The sequence below is a fragment of the Anser cygnoides genome, chromosome 2 (assembly GCF_040182565.1).
Source record: "Anser cygnoides isolate HZ-2024a breed goose chromosome 2, Taihu_goose_T2T_genome, whole genome shotgun sequence".
Classification (NCBI taxonomy): domain Eukaryota; kingdom Metazoa; phylum Chordata; class Aves; order Anseriformes; family Anatidae; genus Anser; species Anser cygnoides.
In genome coordinates, this window is record NC_089874.1 from 18,195,225 (window position 1) to 18,215,850 (window position 20,626).

The 20,626-nt window shown below is 44.2% G+C and overlaps 2 protein-coding genes across 3 annotated transcripts in view; both read right to left on the minus strand.

The window, feature by feature from the left end:
* The window catches only part of GAD2 (glutamate decarboxylase 2), a 38,238-nt gene extending 31,310 nt beyond the window's left edge, over positions 1-6,928 (minus strand). Inside the window, exons 1-5 of one of the 2 annotated variants that reach the window (XM_066991580.1) lie at positions 6,657-6,928; positions 6,449-6,508; positions 6,142-6,291; positions 4,935-5,168; positions 780-870 (exon numbers count right to left, since the gene is read on the minus strand). In XM_066991580.1, coding sequence (XP_066847681.1) covers positions 780-870; positions 4,935-5,168; positions 6,142-6,291; positions 6,449-6,508; positions 6,657-6,732 — 611 coding nt within the window. In that variant the 5' untranslated portion in view covers positions 6,733-6,928. Of the gene's footprint in view, positions 1-779; positions 871-4,934; positions 5,169-6,141; positions 6,292-6,448; positions 6,509-6,656 lie in introns of those variants that run through there. The other variant, XM_066991581.1, reaches the window with a different exon arrangement.
* A 161-nt stretch (positions 6,929-7,089) lies between these two features.
* The window catches only part of MYO3A (myosin IIIA), a 131,610-nt gene continuing 118,073 nt past the window's right edge, over positions 7,090-20,626 (minus strand). The window contains 4 exon segments of the mRNA XM_048048503.2: positions 7,090-9,366; positions 11,231-11,371; positions 13,087-13,127; positions 15,692-15,801. Of these exon segments, the coding sequence (XP_047904460.2) occupies positions 9,252-9,366; positions 11,231-11,371; positions 13,087-13,127; positions 15,692-15,801 (407 nt within the window). The 3' untranslated portion in view covers positions 7,090-9,251.

Below are 20,626 nucleotides of genomic sequence, written 5' to 3' on the forward strand. Positions count from 1 at the left end.
CTGTTACCAACATTACATTACATTATACCCACAATACACTCTATCTTGCACTGGGTAGAGTTCTGTTTTACTATACTTTTGATAATCTTCCTTCTGATTTCATGTCAGTTGTCTAAAAGGAGAAATGCCGAGAGCACTGGACACTCCATTTCCACCCAGTTCAGTGAAACAAATCATGCCCACCTCCTCCAGGCTCAAGGCTTTGCCTGAATTCAAGAGCTGCTGGCCAGAACCAGACCTTCGCCTTGCCAAAACCTATTTGCATATCTAGATGCATGCACATTACGAGTCCTGTTCATGATGACAAGACAGTTCGTGATGCTAAACAAGTGCACAAAAATGCCTCCTAGCCCCTCAGTGCAAAAAATACCAAAAACATTTTAAATTCTGCACCTCCTTCTTACAGAAAGCAATGGCTCTAACTGCTCTGAGTATGAATTATACCTAACCCCCCCTACATAAATGCAACTGTTTCTTAGGACACCTTCCATTTCACATATTTATGCATGCAAAATACTAAAATATTTTTTCTGTACATTCTGGGGGGTTAGCAAAGCTGACATCGTATTTGTATGATGGAATTTCATAGAAGACAGTCTATAGAACAATGTTGAAACCTTCATGTAAATAAGTAGAGCAATCATTTAAAAGGCAGACAATAGTTTTTCCAGCATGCTTAACATTAAAGTATTCCTTTTTCCATTCAGCTACAGCAGCTAATATTGTACAGTATAACTGTAAAATTATATTAAATATCATGGAAAAATTCTGCTACTTACATATTAGTATTTGCTGCTGATGTCAGCCAGTCTGCTGCCAACCCAACCATGTCCAATCCAGTTGAAAGTTGATTAAAATATCTAGGATGCCCTGCATAAAATGGAAAATGTTATCAAAAGGCTGATGACTGACTGAAACTATTCAGTGCTGAACAGTGTATTTACCTAAGGATTTCTATACAGAAGGAAGTGCTTTCAAGGTATGAAATAAAGCAGACAGCAAAAAAAATATATATATTTTTTTGGAAAAGGCAGGATTTCTCTTCTTTCTCATTCCAAATGAAGTAAATCTGAGTAATTTCACTGAACACAGAATAATGCATTCCGGCATCCCCCATTATTCTTTCAATGTGCTTTGAAAATGAGCATGATGGTGCCTCACAAAAACAGCGGCTCGCTCCTGTTCGTGTGTCACATGTTGTCACCGAATGGGTTTTTGCCTGGCTAGGTTTGAAAGGCACGCACGAGACACCATCTGAGGAGCTTGCCAGTACATATAACATCAGTGATGAATGGCTAATGATTATAATAGATGGGGCAAAATGAGAAAATGGAACATTTTGGTGACTGCTCTGCACATGACTCAAAGGCTGATGATTGCAGGAAGATGGCAGGGAAGGTGGCGGTACTTGTCATTTCTTCCCTGCCAAGCTGCAATTACAACAGCCTGGCTGCTTGCAATTGTGATTTTAAACAAAACCAGCATCGCTGCCACATCAGGAGGATGCACAAGAATATCCTCAATGGGCTGATCGTCCATTTACGTGGTTAATCTAATTGGCTCCTGATATTTTTCCAAAATCCTGTCAGAGATTTTTCTTAAAAATGTGTCTAGAGACATTAAAACAAGGAACAGAAACCATTAAAACTCATTTTTTTTTCTAGTTGCTCCCTGCAAGCTGCTGTTAAGTGGCACAATTACCAGTACAAATTAAGGAAGGTTAACAATTATCTAAACGCTGTCTGACGTGAAGGAAAGCCTCCTCCGCCTTGAAAACACCTGTCCTGACCTGCAGATGAGGCACTGTTATCATGCCGATAGAGCAAGATGATTGAGGAAACGCAGACCCAGAACCGAGGGAAAACTTATCTCTGGTCTCCGGTGGCCCCTTATCAGGCGCAGACACGCGGCTCGCGGAGCAGCACGGGGAATTGCTCCTGGTTCCAAGCTCCCAGTGCACAAAGGCACTGGCTGGGCTTTGGGGGCAGAGCACAGGGATGAGGGGCCGGAGGGGCACCAAATGCAGTCCCTGCATCCTTCATCTGTGATAAACGCAGTGCTCTCTCTGGCCTGTTTGGCTGCGTTTTGCCCTGAGATGCCTCCTTCCCCCACCAGCGCCGCCTGGGGCACGTGGGCAAAGTCCTCCAGAGAACCAGCAGCAAAAGCAGGATCTGACCCCTGCTCTCCCCTCGGATGGGTGGCTCTGGGACACGTGTGTGCCCTGCTACTGCCACCAAAGCCACACACAGCCACAGCCGTCCTGCACCAGGGGCTCTGCATTTCCCCGGTGACGTTCTGTTTTATCTATTTATTTATTTATTTTTGAGATTTCAGTATTTGTATCTCGGGTTCGACATCAGCCAAGCTCCTAGCTAGCTCCCAACTTCTGCCAGAAAGCAGCAAGGAATTACGAGCTGAAAGCCTCTGGTGAATCTCTGGAAGACTCGAAGAGGCCAGAAAAAGACTCTTGTTTACAAAATAAACCCACCCCGAAAAGCTGCGGAATGAGAGAACTCCTATCTGCAGCCACGGCGTCTCAGCCGCTCTCCGCCAGCACCCAGCCCCAGGGGACAACCTCGCTGTCGCTGCCTGTTTCTTCACGGAAACCTCACAGCCCACCTCGCGCTTCGGGGACGGCTGCACGAAAGGGGCTGGCTGCACGGGCGGGATGTGACAGCCTTGCCCCGGAGCACGGAGGGGGGGAGCAGTGCTCTCCGCTGTAGCAACAACTCCCTGTAGTAACATCTTCAGAGCAGTACTGCTGCTTGCACAGCCACCTTCCCTCAGTGCCCCGCTCTTCTGCGACGTGCCCTCAGCATGCCACGGCCACAAACCCACTCCCCCAGCCTGACCCCGATCCCAGCCGCCAGGGTTTTTCCATCCCTGTGGCACCCCGTTACGTGAGCAAGCTGCGGAAAATTGCGGCTTCGCTTGACAGGCAGGCTCCGGGCAAGACGTGCTTGTGAGAGGGGCTCAGAAATCAGGGCTCGGGTGCCTCCTGCCTGAAAGGCGCTTCGTTTGTCTTGGCCGTCAGGAACAAAGCGGTGACCATGACAGACACACAGGACGTGGGGGCGGTGGGAGAGCTGTGCCCCACACCGAGAGGTTTACCACATGCAGTGCCTTCACACGCACCCCAGGAGAAATCGTGAGGTGACGGGCTGGGGCCGCGACAGGCCAGGGCCACACTCACACCACACCACACCACACAGTGCCCTCACAAACCCGCTTCCACTGCATCCCCGACGGACAGACACGGCAGGGGAAGGCAGAGAGGCACGGGTGCCTTCCTCCTGCAGCCCCTCAGCCCACCACACTGCCCTCCAGCCCCTCGCATCCCCACCGGGCGTCAGTGCCGGGCTGCGGGGCGCTGGCTGCGGCCCCAAGGCTAAAATCGAGGCGATGTGGTTTCTCTTCCAGAAACCTCACCTCTCTGAGGGCATTTCAAGCGTTTTACTCTGAATAAAGGGGGTTGGGTGGAAATCTGGCACATTTCGTGCCCCCCAGCCCTGCCCCCCAGCACCGCTCCTCCAGCCTGGAAAGTGCAATTTGCATCAAAACAACAACAACAAAAAGTGCAAAGAAGGGAAAGCCTAGCATATTTACACAAGGGAAGCGATAATGTTGTTTTGAAGGGTCTTTTTTGGATGCAGAAAATACTCCATTACGTGAAACAGGCTTTCACAAAGCAGGTTAACGAAAATTGCTTAAGAAACCCTATTCTTTGATTTCACAGATTCACAGACCCCGCGTTTCACAGCTTTCAGGGAAAATATTTCCTACGCCCTGTCCAGACACATCACAAGGATCACTGGACTCATCGACTGTGTTCCAGTGGATATCATTTACCCAACTATTTATTCCAGTATTTTACAGACGTTGTGACAGCACTAGACTCATATAACAAAAGCACTCAGCTGGATATTGGCACCCCTAAACGAACAGGATTACAAAGATCCCCCCCAATGGTTACTGGGATCAGTCTGTTCCCAAAAGGTGACAAAACCTGGTTTTTGTTTTCCCCACAGCCTCGATTCACAATGCAGCCTTTTGTCTCTCTCAGTAATTGGCACGCACTTATTTTTAGGCAATTTCTCAGCAATTCAGATTCCCACTAAGAGCTCTCTGCACCCCGCATTATTTCCCAGTCCCGCTGATAATTGCCGCTGTGCTTTTTGTCTGCTCCTCGGCGCTTTATTTAAGGTGGCCCCGGTGCAGAGCTGGGGCTTCCCCACGCGTGGGCAGGCCCCGTGCCCCAGCTTGCCCAGGCAGGCATCAACTCGCCCCCAGTGAAAAACTAACAAAAAACGGCTATTGAAACAATTTTGGGGGTGTTTTTATTCCTCGAGCCTGAAAAAAAAACCAACCCACCACAATAATAATCCTGCAGACGCTTCTGCCAAATTATCCGGGTTTTATGTCCTCATGCAGGTAAGGGGAGAGAGGTGGCAAATGGCCGCTGGGAGCTCGCACTTACAGGATGCTTATTGAGATTTTGGGATTTTGGCCGCTAAATGGGCTGGTCCCGGTCCCTCCTGCCCTCCCTGCAGGGATGCCCCAGCCACCCCTGTGCCCGGCATCGCCCTGTCTGCGAGGAGCAGACCCGGTCCCAGCCCCTATCACGCAAAATGGATGAAAAGGGACGGCGGGAAGTTGCGAAGGTGGCTGCTGAGTGCCACACTCGGCAGCCCCGACGCACGGAGGCATTGATTTTAAATTGGAAAGGGTGCATGAGGCTGCACTGACTGCCACCGTGACGGGGCTGCGAGGGCTTTTTATCGTTTAGGAAAGCGATCCCCGTCCCTGCTAGAATCTGCCTGCAGCTGGCAAAATACAGCAGCTGCTCAAATCTCTGATGCTTCAAGATAAAATGAAACGACACCTTTAATCACTGGGTGAGACCATACGCGGTAGAAAAGGAGGGCGGCTATTACCTGTTTTAATTGCATACTTCAGAGTTGTCCTGCAGTTCAATAAAATTTCTTCCAAGGTCTGTGGCTGGTCTGCCAGTTCCCAGTTATATTCTTGGAGCAGCTCATTTGGGTAGTGGAAATCAATAACTTTTGTCGATCTATCAAAACTTTTGACCACATACTGAAGTAAAATGTCCACAACGTCTTGGAGGAAAGACATCGTTGTTATTTCTCCGTTGCATGCCGGCAGAAGGTCTGGGAATGGAGAAAGGAAAAGTTAACTTCGTTTTATGACCATACACACAGACACTGGGCACAGGCTTCTCCCGTTTATGTTTGGGAAATCTTTTCTCTGTGTTCAATAAAAGTGGATTTTATTTTTATTTAGTAAGCAATTTGGTAAGATTGTGTTTTAAGGAATGTTTTCAGAGATTTAGTTAGGTTTTCATTTCCTACCTAAAGCAGCAATTTTTGCCTGCAGTATATTTCAGACCAATTTTTAAGACAATGAGAGAGAACAGGCAACAAGAAAAAAAGGGAAAACGAAGGAAAAAAAGGGAAAAATAAGGATTGGAAAATAAACGTTACGAGAAGCACTCAGAAACCTGTCATTTGCCTTGCAAAAATAAAAGACCTTCCTCGCGAGTGCCCAGCGCAAGGCTTGGCAGGTAACTTGTTGATAACCGAATGTGTTTTTCGGGGGCGATGCCCGGCAGCCCAGCAGCACGCACCCGGCACCTCTCAGCGGGGCTGAGGCGAGCCCTCAAAGCCCTGCTCGGGGCTGCTTGGGGTGCCCGGGGGCTGCAGCACAAACGAAAGGGGGAAAGGCAAAAATAAGAAATACCCCGAGCCGAAGTCAGCCGGTGCGAGCCCGCTTCTCCCTCCTCGCCGCCACCCTTAATCGAATCCCAGGTGCTCCAACGGGAAGGTCGCTGCTGTCGCTACCCGTTATAAAAAAGCGACCTGCAGGCTCCAGCACGCCGGGGGGGCTATTTTATTTTATGCTGCTTTATTTTTTTTCAATTTTCAGTTTTTCGGGATTTTTTTTTTTCTTTATTTCTGGCGGGTTTCGCGGGGCTCGGGGCCGGGGCCGGGGCCGGGCGCCCCACGGAGCCTCCTCGCCCCGTCGGGTCCCCCCGGGCGCGGCACTTCCCGGCCCGCAGCATCGTTTTTTGGGGACTTTTTCGGTCTTTTTCAGAGCCGCGCCGCCGCCCGGGAGCTCCGTTACCTGTTGAGTGCAGGAAGGCGTAATTCACGTCGGCTTTCTGGCAGCCGCAGGGTTTTTTGTCGCAGGTGCACACCGGCCGCGGCTCCGCTGCCCCGGGGGCTGCCCTGGCGCCGGTTTCCACGGGTTTCTCGGCGTCCCCGTAGAGCAAAGCTTGACAGCGACACGGACACACACGGGCTCAGCACCGCGGACCCAGCCTCCGTCCCCCCCCCCCCCCCCCCCCCCCGTCTCCCCAGTTCCCCGGCTCGGGGGGCGCATCCCGCGGCCGCCCCCAGCCCCCCGCCGCCGGGGGCCGCCCTGCCCTTACCGCACAGCTTGTTCCCCAGGCCTCCCGTCAACTTCTGCGCCGCCTGGCACCAGGCTCTCGCTGCAAGACAAAACGCGGCCGACATCCGTGGGGACGGGGGGCGACGAGCCCGGCACCCGCCGCTCCTTCCCCGGGACCCCCCCCCCCCCCCCCCCACACACCTCGGAGCCCCGGTGCCCTCCGTCGGGGCCGCCCGGTGCCCCCCTACCTGTGCCGGGGCTCTCGGCCGCCGCGGAGCCCTCGTCGGCTCCGAAGGGCCAGAAGCCGGAGCCGGGGCTGGCCATGGCGCAGGGGAAGGGAAGGGAAGGGAAGAAGCGGAGGGCGCGGAGCGGCGAGCTGCAAGCCCCGGCGGCCCGAGCTGGTGTGCCTCGGGAGGGTGAGCTGCGGGCGTGCGAGTGTGTGCGCGTGGAAGTGCGCGTGCAAAGTGTGTGCGGCTGCGCCGGGCGGCGGAGGGGCGGGGGCGCCCCGGGCACGCGTGGGTGGGAGCAGCGCCCGTGGGCGCCCCCGGGGCCGCGCCGCGGAGCTGCCGCCGCGATCGTGGCCCGCAGGCGCCGCCCGCCGCCGCCGCCCCCCCGGCTCGGAGCGAGGGGGGGGGGGGGGGGGGGGGTTCGGGGAGGGGGGAAGCCGCGGAGCCCCCACCCCGGGGCTGGCACCGACGGGAGCGGGGAGAGCAGCCCGACGGCGGCTGTGAGCCCCCCCGGGGGTGTCCCCGCAGCGGGCTGCGCCGAGCGAAAGGGGGGAAGGTTTTTTTTTCCTGTCCCGACTTAACTCTGGGAACCCCCCCGGAGCTTCGGGGGAAGCTTCCCCTATGGCAAGAGCTGGAAGGCGCTGAGAAAATGCCCCCCCTCTTTCCTCCCCCCATCGGCAGGGCATCGAGCAGGGCATTCCCGGGGCGGGGAGGGGGCTGCCCCACCGGGGGCCCCGTCGGGCCGGGCTGGGGGTGGCGGTGTCCCCGCTGCTCCCTTCTCCTGGTGTCCCCTCTCCTGGCGGAGCTCTCGGCAGCCCCGAGGGCTCCCCGGGCCTCCCCGCGCCCTGGGGAGGCCGCACCGGGGGAAGGAGGAGAAGACCCGCTCCCCTCGCCTCCCCGACGTCGATTTTGGAGGCACCCGGACCGCCCCTGGCCTCCCCCGGGGGCTGCAGGAGCCGTGACACCGTGGCTGCTTCTCCTCCTGCAGATGTCGAGTCTTGAGCCCACAGATTTTGAGCCCTGATCCCAGGAGGGAGGCAGGGGAGGCCGCACCAGGCCAATATGGGGCCCTGCAGTGAGCCCTGGTCACCCAGAGCCCCCAGCCAAGCCCTGGGGCTGCCACAGCTGAGGGCATCTCCGAGGGCATCAGCTTTAGGGAGATGGAGAAGGGCACTCGGGCTTTCCATGGCAAGAGGCCGCTGCAAGGTCTTCCCCGCCTCGCCCTGTTGTTCCCCAGTCCCGTGTTTCGTCACTTCTGGGTTTAATTCAGACACAGCCAACCGCATCACTGCCTTGTGCCTTTTTATTTACGGTTTTAATAATACATGAGAAAGCAACTTTAAAATAGATTTCAAAATTTAAACAATTTACCACAATTTTTACATTGCAGCAAAGTTTAACCCCGTGCCGTGGCCTCATAGCTTCTTCAAGACTGGGAAGCAATCGCTACCTGTCCCTGGGGCGAGGCCAAGTGTCTGGGTGGGGGAAACAAAAAGCCAACCTCTGTGGCTTGCTGCTGCCGGTAACTGTAGTATTTAGGAGAGCTAAGCAAGAGAGCAGGATCAGGCCTTTATATGGGCTTCATGAAATTTGCCTTCTCTTGTTTTGCAGCTGGGAACGTGCAATTATGAATCCTGAAAGGAAGCAGAGCAATTATCTGCGTGGTTTCTGTGAAATAAGGTCTTTTGAATAAGGAATCGGGAAATTTTGAACGCAGTGGCTATTGCTTTTATTTCTATTTAATTTCTAGTGGAACTGATTAAGAATGATCATTGCATTTAGGCAGCAATCAACCAGAGAGCGTCTTTCTATTTCTTTCTTGGCACCCCAGAGATTAAGATTCCTAAAAAATCTAATGCAAAGCAGAACAAAGCAACACGATTTAGAAGTTCTTCGTTTAGTCACAAAGCGCAGAGGCAGAGGACAGGGCTGGATATACTTCCCATAAATAGATGTCTCCAACATAAAAATTATACACACGATATTGACCTTTAAAACTGGCTACTAGCTTTACAGTAAAGTCAATAATGAAATAAACTGCTATAGTATGCTATCCAATTAATCAATTCATTTGTTTTCATTACAGGGACACCACATACAGTTCATCCTCAAATTTAGGCATTGTAAACCTAAAATAAACAGAAATTCCCCTATGGTGTTCTTGTAATTTTTTTTTTCCTGTAAGTCAATTTATTAGAAACAATAACTAAGGTTTTCTGAAGGTGCATATGGAAATTTGAATGCTTAACTAGGAAACTGTAAACTAAATGATCTATTTTAATTGGGTAAGACTGATGAAATGCAGAAGGGAAAGTGATATGCACTGAGACAAGTAACCTAGATTTAAGCCGCTTATGTTTAATAATTTTAAGATGTAGCAGTGGTATGTGAAGAAAAACCTGTTTTTTTTTTTATTATTATTAAAGTATATGGTACATGACTGACAGTGTCCCTTTGCAACGGTGTTGGGCTGTAAACTACAGTAATTCATATTCACATGAACACACACGTAAACTTGAAACATCGCAGATTAAAAAAAAATAGGATGCTCATGATATAAAATGATAAAAAAGATTGATAAAAGCCAAATGGCAGCAGCAACAGCAGCAGCAGCAGCTAGAACTGCTGGATAAGGCGCCGGCGCTGTGAGGTCTTCCGCAGCAGTCTTCTGTAGTCATAGGGATTATCTTCGGGTTTACTCTCTTCCAGGGGGCTTTCAGCAACCCTTGACCTAGGGATTAAGCGCAGAAGTGTTTCAGAAATTAAAATCAAAACATTTACCTTGGCAAACACTCCTAATCGACTGCTTAACCTCCACCCTCAGGACAGGAAAAAAGAAAAAAAGAAAAAAAAAATCAACCGATTTTGCAAGGCCTCGTCTCCCTGTGCTGCATCAAGCAGGCACCTCAGAACAAACACATTATCCGGAGAGCAGATGAACACAGGAGAACAACATGTTCTTCTGCGAAGGGGACATAATAAAAGGACATAAAAACACTGAGAACACGTGGGTGCTTTGCAGCAGTTTTTGCCTGCTGGCTTTGAACCAGATTTTGAGCTGGTGTATGTTTGTTTGGCCTGTAAGTTTAACCTGTCTGTTGAGCTTATTGTAAGTGTCCATTTTGTCTTTTTTTTTTTTTTTTTTCAGATGGCAAGCCAGCTTGGGAAGCCAACTCTGACAGGCTGGAATGGTGGCCTAACACCAGATGTTGCCATGGAGTAAGATTAAAAATAAAACTCAGCTATTTATTAAGGAGATTAGTCTGAAATAACTACACAAATATATACTACAGGTGTGCCGCACCGCTGGTCCTACACCAGTGTTGAAGGTAGACTGCCAAAAAAACTTTCAATGGTTCATTTCTCCAGACCAAATTGACTGTATAGTTTTTACATCCAGGTGACCCCATTCAAGAGATACTGAAGCGCAGAAATTGTATCAATTGAATTTAAGACAAAGATAAATCTGCCCTCAAAAGTAACAGTGTAGATTTAAGAGTTACACAGATTTTTTTTTTTTCCATTTTGGCTATTTAGGATGCAATCAGACAGCATGCAATACAAGGCCTGAATTTCCTTTCAGTGAGCTCAGTGGCGAAATTCTCATTCATCTAGAATGAGAAACCAGACCTCATACAATTTTGCAGCTTTCTAAACAAAGGGCGAAAGATTGGAGTAATTAACAACCCCGGAAATGCAACATTTTCCAAGAGATGTAAACTGCGTGGTAATTCCCTGATACTATGCTTAATTCCATGCCTTCACAACACCTTTCTAAAACTAATTGAGATGCTACACGAAGAATGCCAAAAAGTGAAATAAGTAGCAGGCACAAAATGCTCTACAAACATTTTTGCTGATATGTTTTCAAATTCAGCAATCATCCTAGACTTGGCATTTTCCTTAGGCTTTTACTTAGACCATTTCCAGGTTTTCCTTATATATATGAAGACACAAGGAGATATATAAAGATATATAAATGTGTGTGTATGTGCAATGTGTGCCTAAAAGAATATGAATTTCCTTTGCCCAGCAGAGGTCACCCTCTATGAAGTCTATGTGGGAAGAGAAAAGGTAGGGCAGACCTCAAACCTTCAGGGTTTTTTCCTGACTGTCCACCTTGGTGGCGTCCACTGCAGGCTGTAAATACACATGCTGCTACAGGACAGTAGGAGGAGGCAGTCAAGCAGGTGTCTTACCTGCAGAAAGCAGGCAGAAAATTTGCCACACATCTACCCTGTTTAAAGCCAGACTGAGTCAGAAATACAACTTCGAAGTTCTGCTATACTTGAATTCAATTTTAGATCAAAGATTTACATCTCTGTCTATCTCATCTGGAGTTTGGGAAGCCAAAGCTGGCAGGCTGAAGACAAATCATGCTACCGTTTGTCCCTGTCAAGTTTTCAGCTACACATATTCCAAGCTAATTTGGCAAGATTCCACAAATTTAAAAATAGATTTATGTCTAATGTGAAAGTGCATCTTTTTTTGTTTGTTTGTTTTGAATTTGCAGACAGGTAATATGCATATGCATTTTTTTCTCAATGAGTATATACAATATTTATTTTTTCCTATTATTATTTTGTATGACTTACCGTTCAGTAGCTCTTAAAGTTGAAATCCTGCGCTCAGCTGGATGTCTCTTCTTTTTTGTGACAGAGCTGCTGTCCTTTGAGGTGGAATCAGGAGATGAAATTTCATGGTAATAGACATCTAAGTCTAGCACTTTGCTCAGACTGTCAATAAATAAATACTCCAAATTAACAATTTCACTTTTCAACATTATATTCAACATTAAAAGTAACATAACCAAATACCATTTTTGGTTGTTTTTGTGTTGAGGGTCTAAGGAAAAAAATATATAAACACAAGAAATATGTCTTTGGAATGTAGCTGCTGTATGATGCAGATAGAGAATTTTGCAATGCTAAATACTTTTAGACGTTCATAAAGCAAACATATATCACTGAAATAGCATGGGTTTGCCATTATACTCAGTAGAGAGGTATTTTGATGATACAGTTCATCTGGCCTATTTTAGATATTTCCTTTAGGAAGATATCAATAGTTTTCCTAAAGATTTTTTTTTTGTCTGTGACTACAAGAAGAGAGTCTAAAGCAACTAGTAGATATTGGTGTCAATAATGCAGATGCCTGGTTTTTGTTACATGAATGTGTAACCAGTGTATCATATGTACAGAAAAAAATAATCTAAAAGCAACCTGAAAAGAACCTTCAGAATTCAATTCTCACATTGATGGAAATAACTCCTTGATTTCTGTTGCTGTGTTTGACTAATACAGTCAGCACAGGAAAGTAGATGCAGTCATGGAACTGTTTAACTAGATTTAGGAGGAGTGAAACCAAACTGAGGCCAGCGAGGGCGAAACACTAGATGATGATGATTATGATTGTTTTCTAAACATAAGATAACTGTAGATGTGGATTATTTTCAAGATCCAGGTGGTATCAGAAAAGCTGTAACTTAGAACTGACATGGGAGACACGGATGTTAAGTGAGTCCTTGAAGCAATGGCATAATGAAGGACAATTTAAACTCTGGTTTAATGATGATAGATGCTTTGAGCCCATCTTAAGGGCGTATAATGTCATGTAACTTCATTGAAGATACATTTTTTTAGATATGGAGCTTGACTCTGCAACCTCAGCCAAGGATAGCACTAACAGCTCATTCATACAGTGCTCAAGTATCTTGCATCTATGAAGAGGCCAACGTAACATTACACAGGGTCACTGGGGAACAGCAAAAAGGCTTATGTATAGAAACACAAACAATACAGAGCTAAGATGTAAGTCAGAAGCTGTGAACAAAGTCTACAGCAAATGTGAGGATCTAAAATACAGGAAGGCAGGATATATGATTCTATGATTCTGTATGCGCTGCCTCCTTCATTTCTATATAGATCTATCAAAACAGCTTAGTTACAATGTGAAGAAAGGCTTCAGGTTGAAATTTCAATAGCTACTCTTCTTTACCTGTTATTAATGTATAACTGTTATACTAATATCTTACTGTTTCCATTTTTATCATCTATTTCCAAACAGTCGTATATTTTTAGGAGAGAAATTTAACAGCCTTTGTATTTTTGCTACCGAAAAAAAAGTGGTTGCTCATTTAGTTTGACTGGAATTTTAAGCACCTTCAATTATTTTCTGTGTCAGAACTATCTTTGATGCGGACCTTATCTTAACTTATTATTGTGCTTGTGTTGCCATGGTAAAGGGCCATGCTGCAGTAAAACTGAACAACTGAATTCCATAATGGATTTTTGTTGCTGAAAATTGCATGTTTAACTTTGCATATGATGCCCTTCCTGTGAATCACCAAATCACCATGCTTTTTTAATGCTTTATTTTCATGGTTGAAGTGCAGCTAAGAACTATTTCTAGAGAACTAAAATGGCAATAGTGAAATAATGGAAAAAATTACCTTTCTTTTCTTGGTTTCCGTTTTTCATCTTGCATTGATTTCTAAAAAAGCACAAAATTATTAAAAAAAATACTGAAAGGAAGGTTTATGCAAAGATACGACTCATCAATATGCTAGGTAGGAAAGTGTTGCATATTTTTTGTTTAATGAAAATACAGAGAACTTAATTTGTTGAGCAATAGAGCAAGTGCGCTGGCAAAATCTCTCTTCAGACTCTGTGACTATGCATATCACTGAGAATGTGTTGAAATGCTGTGAAAAAAAAAAGCTTAAGTAATTGTGACCAGAACAACAATAATAAAAAGTAAAACTTTCATATATCTGTAGCTGTTTTAATGATGTTCACAACACTATCTCACTGAGGCAAGTTTACTTGGATGCCATGAGAATTACCATGTATACAGGCAACACGGTGGGAGAAGGCATAATCCTGTTCTCATTAGTGCCAGTCCAGCGTCACAAGTTTTAGTAGGATAAAATTGACAAAGGCCCCATTTAATAAGAAGTATGCTGGGTGGCAAAATCGTCTTTAGGATATGAGACATCCAGAAATGCAGAAGAGGAAGACTGATAAGGAATGTGAGTAATTTCTTATCTCTAACAGATTTCTGTCTTTACACTCAGGAAGAACGTTATGTTGCAGCATCTAAAGCGTTATGTAAGCAGTATTTTTAAGTGCAGATGGTCTTAAATTTGGTCTTAACTTTGGGCTTGATTATGTTTCTCTCAAACTAGGGAACACTCACTAGAATTTATGAATTGTAACACTGTAAGGCCATGAGAACCAGGAATCCTGACGGACACGCACCTCAGTCTGCAGGTAGATGCACAAGACATATAATTTCTAAATGATGGACTGATTTTAAGTAATAACCTCCCAAATAAGCTTTTAGTGGCTTGTATGAACAAAAGCCTATTGTCAGGCTTCATTTACACCGGTGTACCACTTTAGTTCATTTGATGTGCGTGAAGATGAGTGAGAACGGAAGGTGTCTAATCAACATCTATAATGTGGTGTGAGAGAAATACCTGTTTTTGCAGAAGGGGACCATAAAACAAAGTTTTTTGTTTTTTTTTTTTTTTGCATTCATAATGCATGCCCTAACTTTCAGGTAATCTGGTCTTGATAATGTGTGAATAGCTGCTGATCACAAAGATTTTTGGTAAGGCAGAAAAGCCATGAAAGCTGGGAAAGCTGACTTCCAATGTCCAAGAACCATTTTCTAAGTTTCAGTGTAGTACAAATTTATTCTGATTCTTTCCCTTACCAGTAAATTTCATGTCAGGAAGACAGGCTTCTCTTTTTCTCACCTTCACAAAAAATACAACTAATCAAAGTTAATAATATTTTATACCTTGCAAAACTTCTGCTAAAAATTTGTTTAAAAAATCCCCAATATCACTGCAGTTTTTGTTTGCACTGATGTGATGCCCGTTTTCTGATATGGAGATGGCCACGGAACAAATTTGTGTCCATAAAATACAATGGTCCTGCCTGCATAGTCTCAGCTTTCTAAATATGCATTTGCTTTGGAATTACACATCTCCTCAAACATTTCCCAATACAGAATTCAGTGTCATGCCTTTCACTTCAGTCCTTTATCTCACCAATATTGTTTTCACAAAAAAAATCTCATTCTTACAGGCCAATTTATTTTTAAGGATATCATTTCTTTTCAGATTATCATTGTTCCCAAGCTGTGTTATTTCAAAGCCCCCATAATAAAATATAGCCGTATTTGTCTTTTTTGGTATGCCAGACACAACTCTCCCTAAAGGCCCTTGTGACACCTTCTGTTGAAAGGAGAAGCAATTGCTACGGTTAGTTTATTAGCTGGGCTCTCACCGGCTGCTAAAATAGGTCACTAAGATACAGGCACCTCGAGCAAATGACATTAATTGCTTTTTTTGTTGGAACTGCTTTTTGAGCTGCTTTTACATTTTCTCTCGTTATGCTTACTTTCTTGCTCTCTTTTTTTTCTTTTGGTTTCTTTTTTTTTTTTTCTATATATTTAAGGGCACTGAAGTCAAGAAAGAAAAGCAGACCTTGGCAGACCTTGGTATCTGAACTTGGACCAAAGGCTATATATAGAGACGCTCAAATCCATTAGTCTCCTGAGCTGTTTGTATTTGCCAATTCCTTCATAATCACAATCTGACACATTTGTAAAAGAAGTTACAGTGTGCATACTAATACAGCCTATTTTAATATTTGCTCTCTCTGCAAGATCGAGCACTAATTTAGACACTCAAAATAGCTCTCCAAATGAACCTGTTTTTCTCCCATGACTTACAAAGAAACTACGGAGAGTAGGCATTTCCTCTAGGTATTGAAAGTGCAAATGCTGCTTATGCATATAATGAATGTACATATGGTTGGGTACAAAAATAAAAATTGGCCTGATATAGGGTCCCAAGCTGGGTAACTCTGAATTTTAATAATTTCAAATCTAGTTTGAAATAGGATGTTTATGGCATGCTTCCTTTCAGTAGGGCACAGCTTTTATGCTATATCAGAAAGGAATACAGGAATCAGATAATTAGAGAGTATGTTTAGGTGGGAATTGTCTGGCAGTTTTAGCCCACAAAAACTTGCTAAACTCACATGTATTAGAGTGTAGTAGGTGGAGTCTTCTGGATTATTTAATGTCTTGGGCTTCCGTGGCCTCCTTGGGGGTCTCTGCTTTGGGCGAGAGTCTTCAACTTTAGCTGCAACTGTGGAAAAAGCAGAAAACAGTAAGGCTTATTTCTTCACAAAATGGAAGGCTTTTACAAAAAGAGAATTTCACCGGAGAGCAAAAAAATCCATTTAGCCAATTTACTGCTCACAGTCACTCAAGAAAGCAACAGTTTTGGGCTTTCCCATGTCCAGACTGGAAAGGAGAATGGGTTTATTTATTTGAGGCCTGACTACCCACATGGACTCACGTAATGAATGTCACACTGGAACAGCCCAGCAGCCTGTCTGGCATGGGCTTCTCCTCTGAAAAGGGTTGATGCTGCACATTTGGAGCTCAGAAAGCTGAGCAGGGAGGGTGATGTTTTTTCAGACTCAAGTCAACCGTTAAGGTGTCAAATGTGGGATCCAGCATTAGATATCTTCCCTACCCTATTCAAAGGTTGGTCCTCTTCACTATTATGGTGTAGATTTTCCCCCGCTGAGGCTGTTCTGTTTCAAGCCAAATGACATACTGTTGGGCAACACAGCGTGACCATGCCCATAGCATCCAGAGCAATCCAATTTAGATTCTCTGGTTTAGATGTACTCAACTCAACGGTCTCTACTTGTACAAAAACTTTCTACAAAAATACCAGGAATGTATTAATTCTAATGGAAACAAAACCAAGATTTTCACACAAAATAGAACTGCTGTCTTCTGGTAATCTCCAGACTCTAGGTTAGAGACTGATTTGTGGGCTACATAAGAGTCTATAAAAGAAACACCTCTGCACTCATCAATGATGATAGTGTGAGGGTGGAATAAATATCTAGCTTCAATAAATTACTGAAATGTGTTCTGCTCATCTACTCCTGTTTCACATGAAACGACTTTGACTCCATAACCCAGATGTGCTAATTACATGTGATTGAGTCTTAGAGGGAAGAATGTACTTTGTTCTCTAATGGCCACCAGAAACTCTTTCTCACTATAAAAATAAAACCTCTCCCATATACATCAGACAGCTTTTTAATTATAGAGGTAGCATGATCATTTAAAATGAGAAATGGTCAGTAATACATCAGTGTTGACTCCTGCAAAATTAGCTGTGTAAGTTTTTTGTTATGTGTGATAAATAAAGGCTTGTAAAGGTCATGGATATACAGAGGAGCCAGAATGAATAATGTTAATTTAAAATGTAGTTGGATAATGATTACATTTATTGTTTTAGTTTCTTATCTAAAATGCAGACTGCTTCTCATGTAATGAATGAACAAGTACCTTTTAACATTTTGCACTTAAGAGAACGATGGTGTTTTTCTAAGTCAGGGTACAGATAATTCATGCTAAACAATGAGATTTAGATGCAATACATTCGTTTCACTAACCTGTATTAAATATAAATTACATTCTTTCATTTGAGTAGGTATGGAAGGCCTGACTGTGCTCTATGTGGGCTGCTGGTACCCTGCTGCATTTCAAATGGGCCACCTGGAGTTATCTGAGTTTCCATTTGTGACTGAGTAGAGGCAAACCTACCCTGTTGTATTTTTAAACACAATGGGAGCCTAAACTGGAAACAATACCTTAAAACAAACAAACAAACAAAACCAAAACCAGAAAACCAAGCACATAAAATTCGGTGTAATTGAAGAGAAATACCTAAACTCTTGTATGTAGAACATTTACAAAAACTGTATCAAAGATCCTGACTGCATGAAAATCTGGAAAAAGAAAATGAAATCAAATTGGAGGCTCTAAGAAAATCTCAAGGAAAAGACTCTCGTAATACCTAAAGATTTTTTATTGTCCACCAAGAATCTGTAACGATGTATGCTGTTACATTATTTAATTCATCACTGTCAAACACATGAAAGCATTCTCATATTCTAGACAACAATTATTCCACCTGAAATTAGTTGTACACTTCTTGCATATGTGCTCTGCAAAGAAGACTCGTCTTCCATTTAAAAAAATAATTTTGACAATGATAAGGGTTTTAGGAAAAAAATACCTAATTATCTGGGCTCATGCATGTTACATATGTACAAGCTATGCAAAAGAACTGAAGGGACAGAAGTATCCTGCTGGGGCAGCCAGTATTCTAAGCTTGGACATCCGTTGTTCCTTTTTAGAATTACATAGGGGGCTGAAAAAGCAATCCTGAATTTTGCCTTTAAATTACACAGTACGTTAAAAGTAGCTTGCTGGATTTAGCTTTGTCTCCCCAGAAAGTAAACTTGTGATTTCCCTCTGCACTTAGATGTCTGTGTTCATTGCTACTGAAATACAGCCGGTGTGGTAGTTGTTTGTGGTATTGGATAACTCACTGCACAAAGTAAGATTTACTTTTTATTAGCTGCTGATAGTTCCAGAAATCATTTACTTGGTAGAGTAAAGGTGGAAGGCAAATTAAATGCCCAGTCCTGATAAATGGTGAGTTTGATGTGCTTGTTTTCTAGATGGCCTATACCTTTCTGCATTAAGCAATGAAGCAGAAAGGTGTAAAATCATTCACTTATTAATAGGCCAATTATGTTGCTTCTGTAGTCCATAACAAAGAAAATGTTTCTTTCGAAGCCTGATCTCTCCATAGTAAAACACCTCATTGCTTATTTTTGCTAAAGATCCTCCTGTAGGAAGGTTTTTGAGCTTAACAGTGAATGTGTGCCATGCTGTAATCCATGCCCAGGAAGTTAAATCTCTCCGCTGCCCAAACCTGAAGCAGACCATCACAACATACATTTGATCAAGTGATGGTGGAAAGTTTAACAAAAGTTAAGTTCACTCTCCAAGAGAATGAACAAGTTACAGTGCTAAGGGTCAGCCAAGGTGTGTGAACAGTGTGGCTGCCTATTTAATGTATGCGTATCCTGAACACCACCTCAAACCACGGAAACTGCAGAGAGCAGTGCATGTTTGAAACATTCAAGTACAGGCAAGAAATGTTTGAATAAAGATGAGTCAGTAACACCAGCCCTTTACATTGAAATGTATCTGCACATCCTGACGTACAATGATAAACTTGGAAGATAACAATCTAGAGGAATCAACATCCATGGATGCTAATGTAAATTAACATATGACTTACAACAGATCTTATACCGAAGACTGAAGAAATAGCGTGCTTACAGCTGTGATAAGCATCTAAGTGATGAAAGGTATCTGTTTCTTAGGCCACCTGGAGAAACAGATAAACTTGTCTGCAGGCCACCTAAGTGAAATGTTACTTGTTTGATTCAGCGTTGCTCCACATCTTATGGGGACAGGAAGTATAAAGCTAGTCTCAGAAATAAGCAAGAAAAAAGAAACAAAAACAAAAAACAATACATCAACAACAACAACCACAAACAAACAAAGAGGCAGTAGGACCTGTAATTGTCTGGGTTTTGTTGGGGAGATTGGAAGTAATCAGAAAAATGCAGAGATAGTAACTGGAATTCCAGGACATGACAACAATAAATTAACAGCTATTACTGCTTACAGCATTTAGGTGCATTCCTTTTTGTTGTGTTAATTGTACCAAAAAAAAAAAAAGTAAATTGAGTTTGGGGAAATGCATGTAGAAAAAGCACTATTCTTTAATGTTCTGGTTAGTAATTTTTAGGGCTTGTTTATTCATATGATGTTCACCCATGCCAAGAATTGGAAATTATGGTTGATGGACACAAGCTTTTAGCAATCTAAAAAAACATAGGGGGATTATTCTGGAACAGACTTAGAACTAGGAACTGCAAGAGATGGAGAGCTTTCTAGTTGCACCCAACAGTAGTTGACAGTGTTTGATCTCTCATGCCTAAGTCCTGCCCGCCTCACCAAGGGAGGCAGTTTCAGTCTCTGGCTGATACTGATACTCTCATATCTGAGAGTCTGGTGGCCTAGCCTGATTGTTGTTTAGGAAAGGATGTTTTAGGGAAATGGCTTTGCTCCACTTCCTCAACTTCCCTCACCTCATGCTCTGCCAATGGGTCTAACCAGCTCCCAGCACAGATCTTATGTGCCCTGGCTGCATGGTGCCCAAAGAATGACCAAATAGCACAAGCCCTTCACTGCCCTGCTTTTCTCCAGTCCCACTCTTCAGTGCTCCACAGCTGGCCACTCAGTTCCTCTGTGCAAAGAGGAAAAGACTGGCCTCTCAATACTGCTCTGCTCCCCTAGCACTAGAAGAGCTCCCTTTTTCCTGCAAAGGCTGCCCAAGTACTCAGTGAAAACAGTGCTGCAGCAACCTACAGCAGGAGGAATACCGGGTGAAAACCCTGCCTGACTCACGGCTTTGTGTAGCTGAATAGGCTCTCAGCTGCACAGGAGCTCCTTGTTTCCAGTGAATTTCATTTTAAATACAGAAAATTCTCTTCCAGAGATTTCGTACTTGAACTGTCATTTAATACTTACAAAGATGAGCACCATTATTCATCTGGTAAAAAAAATAAATCTGTTCCCATCATGATCAAATTCCCACGCCTTCAGGTTTCGACCTCAAAAAACTAGATAGTGCATCTATGCTAACACTGCTGTAACCCCAAGGCTCACTAGTAGTCCAAAGGTGCAGTCCTGGGATATAGCCATTATGTTTGCTGAATGTATTTAACAAGAAAATATAACCTACTTGGTGATTTGAGCCACGGGGAATATTGTTTATTCCAGTAACCTTGTGCAGTGTACCTTGTGCATTTTAAATTCACTTATGAACAATTTAACCTTGTAGATTTAAGACTCATTTAACCTTTTGGCTCATAGGTTCTTTAAACTGCAGGATTTGCATTTTTATTAAAATAAACAACTTTGAAAATCTGAACACTTGTCACAGTTCGCCACCCAGATGTCCTGCAGTTCCTTCCCTTCTGTGGGCAGCAATACAATAAATATTTTATTTAGGAGCA